General features: G+C 35.8%; 2 protein-coding genes across 3 annotated transcripts; one reads left to right on the forward strand and one right to left on the reverse strand.

Moving 5' to 3' along the window:
- Positions 1 to 501: 501 nt before the first annotated feature.
- Positions 502 to 4,788, forward strand: LOC145616605 (nucleosome assembly protein 1;2-like). 2 transcript variants are annotated; one of them, XM_081671357.1, is made up of 12 exons: positions 503 to 804; positions 904 to 947; positions 1,095 to 1,190; positions 2,508 to 2,600; positions 2,832 to 2,919; positions 3,027 to 3,088; positions 3,187 to 3,371; positions 3,481 to 3,658; positions 3,742 to 3,785; positions 3,896 to 4,106; positions 4,237 to 4,254; positions 4,340 to 4,788. In XM_081671357.1, exons 1-12 carry the CDS (start codon positions 717 to 719, stop codon positions 4,403 to 4,405), a joined length of 1,173 nt encoding a protein of 390 aa, XP_081527483.1. In that variant the 5' UTR covers positions 503 to 716; the 3' UTR covers positions 4,406 to 4,788. The 2 variants fall into 2 exon arrangements, with proteins under 2 accessions (XP_081527484.1, XP_081527483.1); XM_081671358.1 differs by lacking the exon at positions 4,237 to 4,254 and having other exon boundaries at positions 502 to 804.
- A 779-nt stretch (positions 4,789 to 5,567) lies between these two features.
- LOC145617800 (cell wall / vacuolar inhibitor of fructosidase 1-like) lies at positions 5,568 to 6,509 on the reverse strand. The gene has a single exon (XM_081672553.1). It carries the CDS (start codon positions 6,418 to 6,420, stop codon positions 5,887 to 5,889), a length of 534 nt encoding a protein of 177 aa, XP_081528679.1. The 5' UTR covers positions 6,421 to 6,509; the 3' UTR covers positions 5,568 to 5,886.
- Between the last annotated feature and the right edge of the window lie 347 nt (positions 6,510 to 6,856).

Consider the following 6,856-nt stretch of genomic DNA (forward strand, 5'->3'; position numbering starts at 1 on the left):
ACTGTCACGATCCCATCTTGATGATATAAATAAAGTTTGTCAAAACATATGAAAATGAAGTCAATTTCTATTTTGCACACATCATCAAATTGGAGCGGAACCTACCTTGTTGACATATTATATCATTCAATGCATCACATTCCATTCGTAATTTCGTATTAAAAGTAACTAATTCAAATGACTTGACCAAAATCTAATACGTAATTGAAGTCATAACCTAACTTGAAAATCAAATATTGCTAAAAATGTCTACTATCATCCAAATTCAAGTGTAATCTAAATGAACCCAATTTAAAAAATTCGTTCTTCTCAATTATGAATCCGATTATGTATAAATGTGGTGGGAATCAAAGTAAAGTATCAACCATCAAATCAATCAATTTCCAAAAACCCTATACAAGTATCAAATTCAATTTTGAAAAAAAGCCAAGTTGAAGGACAGAATAACGGTGGCGTGCGACCGTGCGCGCAGTATTAAACAGGAAAGTCGTAAACAAAAGTCGTGCAGTTTAGGTTAAGTACCAACGCTTAACCAGACAAAAAAGGAGAGAGAATTTCATTTCATTTTTTAAAAATAAACAAAAAAAAAAAAAATAAAAAAAAAATAAACAGAGAAAGTTGCGAATTACAAACCGCCGGCTCTCTCCCTCCTTCCTTCACTATCTTTCTTTCTTCTCTGCTAAAAATTTCATCTTTAGAAAAAATCAGGGCCAAAAATGAGCGATAATAACAACACCACCACCACCAACAATGATCAGATGAACTTATCTGATCTCGCCGTCAATCTCCCCGCCGCCGCTGCAGGTTTTACTCCTGAATTTTCTCGATTTTTTCCCCATTTTTTCGATTTTTTTTTTTTTTTTTCAATTTTGACGCTTTTTGAAATGTGTTGTTGGTTTCTAGCTTTGAGCGCTGAGGATAGGGCTGGTCTTGTTAATGCGCTTAAGGTGGGTTTTCAATGGTTTTTTTTTAATCCCATTTTTCTGGAATTGAATCTGTTGGTAATTATGAATTGGTTTTTTTTTTTTAATGGAGGTAATTAATTTTTGGTTTAGGGTTTTGATTTTTTGTAATTTTTGTTGGGTTTTATGTAGAATAAGCTGCAGAATTTGGCAGGAGAACATTTTGATATACTTGATTCATTAACACCAAATGTTCGCAAGCGTGTTGAAGCTCTTCGAGAGATTCAGGTTTTTCATCCTTTTTTTTTCTTCTCATTTGTGTAATTTTTTTTTTATATAATTTGTTATTCAGAAATTGTAATTATTCATTGAAAATGCAAGTTTTTCTCTTAATTGAACATTCACATTTTGATTCATAGCGGTGATTAGGGGAGTTTTAAGCTCATTTTGCGGTGTCGTATGACCGGAGAAGAGTATAGCCGTGGAAGAATTGTGTGATAATTATTTGATTTAGGGTTTTGTAAGCATTATCTGCCAGTTGATTCTCAATTTTATGATGTTTAGGATTTAATCATATCTTTGACTTGTCTTATGTGGTGGATGTGTTTGAATCTGATACCATTTGATTATCTTTGTTGTAATCCTAATAATTGCGATTTTGGCATTGCAAGTTATAATGTATTGACTGCTTATTAATCGTCGACACGTTGAAGAGATTGGGAAATATGTGAGTGTGGACTATTATGTTTAGGATAATTTGTGTATATATACTGAAAGTTTTGGTATTTGTTGTCACTTTGATTTTTGATGTCATTTTTGCTCGGTGTTGTTATGTTAGCTGCTGCCTTGTCTTTTGTTTCTATATGAGTTTAATGTTGCTGATTGGAAACTGCAAAGTGTAGTAGAGAGAGATTTGTAATTATACTTACTGCATTGGACCACTTTGACTATAACACTTCTCCCCAAATCTGTTTTAGGGGGGAAAAGGGCTTGGATGTTTTAGGGTGTTATAAATGTTTTGAATTGGGTTTTCTTCACAGTTTAGGTTGTATACAAGTTTTTGTTGCCATTTATGGCTTTTTATGAGTGAATTGTTTTGTGGGAGTAGGAAGAATTTTGGGAGTGTGGGTATATGGCATTGTCCTTTATTTGTTTATTACCACCATATATTTTTTTTTTGGAGGAATATTACCACCATATTTGGTTTGCATATATCAATGGGTATGTTTAAAAAAATGTTTGAGTCGATCTTATATGTGAATCAAGATATTAAAGGCCTTAAAATTTCCCCTTTCTCCATGAGTTATAGGGAAATATTAGGAATTAAGCTTTTGTAATTGATTTGCCCCTTGTTAGTAATCGGAGGTTTATACAAGAAAAATAAACTGGTGTTTGCGTTTTACATGTGGATTTTGCATAATAAACATAATATTGGCTCTCGTGGCCTCAATAAGGCTCGAGTGTCTATCTGTACCATTCATATCACCCTTCTCTTTTAGCATGCTGGCTCTGGGTTTTTTCTTTCATGAATTGTGATTTTCTGATACGCTTGTTCATATTGGGTTGAAAGTTCAATACAAATGTTCTGATACCATTTTCATACAGGGCCAACATGATGAGCTTGAGTCTAAATTTTTCGAGGAAAGGGCTGCTCTTGAGGCAAAATATCAAAAGCTCTATGAACCTCTTTACACAAAGGTATGTTTGAACTGAAGTCATGGAACTATTTCCCCCCCCCCCCCCCCCCCCCCCCTCTATTTCTTCTTTAACTATACAGAAAAATCACTTTTGGTTCATGTAGCTGACCCCACTTATGGGATTAAGGCTTTAATTGATTGATTGATTTTCTTTGACTGAACTGCAGTACATGTTATATGAATTTGATCAATGTTAAGTGCACTTATTCTGGTTTTATGTCTTCAACTACAGAGATATGATATTGTTAATGGAGTTGTTGAAGTTGAAGGTGTTACAAATGAAACCATGACAGAGCAAGCAGAGGAAGAAGCACCTGAAGGTAAGAAGTAACTCTTTATCCACTGTTTATGATTTGTAGTGATGTTGACTTGTTGAGGATCCTGCAAATGGAATATAACTCTAATTATGTATTTTTGCTTGGCTCAGAGAAAGGTGTACCTAACTTTTGGCTCACTGCAATGAAGACCAATGATGTTTTGGCCGAAGAGGTGAGCAGTTTTTTTCTCAAATTTTCCCCTGTTTTTGCGGATATATTTAGCTCTCTTGATGAATTGGAATGGATATGTGACATAAGTTTATATTCCAGATTACAGAGCGGGATGAAGGAGCTCTCAAATATCTCAAAGATATCAAGTGGGTCAGGATTGATGATCCAAAGGGATTCAAGCTTGAGTTCTTTTTTGAATCTAATCCCTATTTTAAAAATACTGTTCTTACTAAAACTTATCACATGATTGATGAGGATGAGCCTATTTTAGAGAAGGCTATAGGGTAAGCGGCTAACTGTTGGGAATTATCAATTTTCTCATGCACTTGATTGATTTGCATTCATCAATTTTCGCATGCGCTCGATTATAATCTCTTTATTCCATTTGTGTAGAACGGAGATTGAGTGGCACCAAGGAAAATGTTTAACACAAAAGATACTGAAGAAGAAGCCTAAAAAGGGATCAAAGAGTGCCAAACCAATTACTAAGACTGAGAGTTGTGAAAGCTTTTTCAACTTTTTCAACCCCCCACAAGTTCCTGATGATGACGACGATCTTGACGAAGATGCAGTAAGTTTGATTTCTCTAGTGCTTTTATCAATCAAGGCTCATGTAAACAACTAACTACAACTACCAATTTGATGTACCGACAGGCAGAGGAACTTCAGAATATGATGGAACAAGATTATGAGATTGGGTTAGTAATCAAATTGTGATTGATGACATGGGTTTCTTTGGTACAAAATCAAAATCATTGTTTTGTGCTGCCTGCTAACTTATTTTCCTTGAACACTTCTTGTGACACAGCTCTACTATCCGAGACAAAATTATACCCCATGCTGTATCGTGGTTCACTGGAGAGGCTGTTCAGGGGGATGAGTTTGATGATATAGACGACGAAGGGGATGATGATGATGACGAAGACGAAGACGATGATGATGAAGAAGATGACGACGAGGATGAGGATGATGAGGATGATGACGACGATGATGATGAAGAAATTAAGATCAGGAAGAAGGTATAGATTCTGCAAGTAACTGTTTGTTACCCCCCCCCCCCCCCCCCACCCCCTCTCTGACTATCTTACAATATAAATCAGTGGATGGGGAGCTCCATTTTTAATGTGGCCTTTTATTTTTCTTTTGCAGACATCATCTGGATCTAAGGTAAACTTTAACGGTCATTATTCGGTTGCTTGAGGATCTCTTGACAATGCATTATATGTGAATTTGAATTGTGTGTTATCAACAGAAGGGTGGAAGAGCACAAGCTGGACTACCTGCAGGAGAGCGTCCTCCTGAATGCAAGCAACAGTAGTTGCTTTCGTGCTACCTGAAGAAACAGAAGCTTGACTGCGCATCTGGTCTATGCTGTTATATGGTATTGAGGTTTACCCCTGGAGTTTTGATAGATGCAATTCCTTCTGTTATCAATTACTTAATTCATTGCGTCTTCCCTTTCACTTATGTGGAGGCTCTGTAATGTGCTTGGGTAGTGAGTGTTCTTTGTTCAATTTGTGGGTTTGAAAGTGAAGATTTGAAATATATGGGTTGTTTATATATTTATTCTCTTCATTTGACTTACCATTGTTGAATCAATGCCTAAGGTCGTTTTGTCACTAAGCATATGTTTGATTCCAAATTTTATTTTTTGCTGCATCCAAATTTGTATATATGTTCATGCTCTCCATTTTTTGAAAATTGACTGTTATATTCTGTTTTCATAGCAAGCTGTGACTAGGAACCCTACAAGTTGAGAACAGTTTGACTGGAAGTTTTTTTCAACTTATTTCGTGGAACTAGTTTTGTTAATTTCATTTAATATCTTTCAATATTCTGCCCCAAACTTATTCCTAGACTGTAGACATTCTCACATTAATCTTCTAAATTTTCGTATAAACTCTGCAGACATTTTTTTCCCGGCTTTCTTCCCATTTCTATAATCTTGTATTTTAATTTAAAATTTGTGGTAAATTTTCACTTTATCCCCTTTATTTTCAATTCTATTACGATTTTAGAGCTAGGATGAAATTGGGGCAGATGAACTGAGTTTTTTTTTTTTTTCGAAGCTACCAAGTTTATTGGATTATTTAGTGATCTAATGCCCTTTTAGTACTTAGTAGTGGACATTTTTAATGGGATGAGAAAGTAGTAGATAATCAAAAGTTTCAGCTATACATAAATAAATGCAATATCTTTGTGCTTAGTAACAAATACTCCACTAGTATGTCAAATTGTGTATAACGGTTATCACTACGAGTAATTTATATGGCGGAAGTACAGGACAAAGACTTAAAGCCTTAAAGGTAAAGTTGCGCACTAGAATTGCATGAGATGAGATGAGATGAGATGAGATATAACTCCTGTCATTTTCTGGCCTTTAGTTACTCATATTAATGCTTACTTGTTAAGCAATTCCCAATGTCCTTGATGATTAACTCAAGTTTTGGTTTGCTTATGCATGATTAGTTACAGATTAGTTAAAGATCAAAAAACCAAAAAAACCTTTTTTTTTAATAAAGTTGTAACTTTGCAAAGGTTACTTGCGAATTAGGATCACATATGTGAAGGTGATACAAAATTTGCAATTTTATAAATTTCGTCTCTAAATAGTATGCCACTTTCTTAATTTTGTAACTTGGATAATGTTGTTCTTTGTACAACTTTTTCTGAATCAGACCACGAAATAAAAGAAATTAGACAGGGCTTGTGAGCTGTGAGACATTTATTTGATACTAGGAAGTATGTTGAAGGACTTTACAAATACTCTTGGTATTTACCACACAAGGAACAAAAACTTCACTCCAAATCCTTAATCATAGAAGCAGCCACATTAGATACACCATGAAGCATTCTTGTCTGACCCGGAATTGGGCCCGGAACCTTATCCTCCGGGAACGCCATCCGGCACGCCTCGGCCTCATTACCTGCATCCACCATGGCTTGTTCTCCAAACTTTGGATTCCCTTGCTTCACTGCCCTAACAGCTAAATCTATACTTGTATCCAGCACAACCCGGTAAAGCCGGATACACTGCTTCAAGGCCCGGATGGTATCCGGGTCATGGGTCTTCCGGGCCAACTCCTCAACATATTGAAGTGAATCCGAAAACCGGGTTTTAACATCGTCTATCATGATCAGGATCAGGCTTTGAGTGTCAGCAGCCTTGGAGCTCCGTGGGTCGGACCGGAGCTCGGCTTCGCATAGTACCGGGTCGGGTGTTTGCTTGCATGTAGTGGTCACAAGGTCATTGGTAGTCTTATGGTGGGAGTATGCATGGGCAAGGGTAATGAACAGGAGAAAAAATAGTAAAGGATTGCTTAGAGTTTTCATGTTAATTAGTATTTAGAAGCTCTATGATTTGTGGTATGGTTTATGGTAAGTTTGAGAAACAAATTTGTTTGTTTTGGTGCAAAAATTATTGGGACAAAAACATTATGTGGTTTCCACCCTTTTTTATAGAGGGATTGTTGGTCTGTGATGCTTACAAATATGGTGGGGTACCACTCTTTGAAAATGTTGCGTCTCTTCTATTAAGATTAGATTTATATTTTCTGTGGGCAACTAGGCATCAAATGCGCATTAGTTTAAGTGTAAGTTTATGAGGGAAATCAAAACTTTAATGACCTTTGCAGCTTTGCTTTATAAATCAGTAAAATGGTCGATATGCATATTCAAAACGCATTCACATGTATGTTGAAAATAACTTCAAAATAATATCCGATCCGTACAAAGAAATACGAATTAGACTATCATCCTTTATGTTTAT

Source organism: Chenopodium album, chromosome 26 (genome assembly GCF_948465745.1).
Source record: "Chenopodium album chromosome 26, dcCheAlbu1.1, whole genome shotgun sequence".
Lineage (NCBI taxonomy): Eukaryota > Viridiplantae > Streptophyta > Magnoliopsida > Caryophyllales > Amaranthaceae > Chenopodium > Chenopodium album.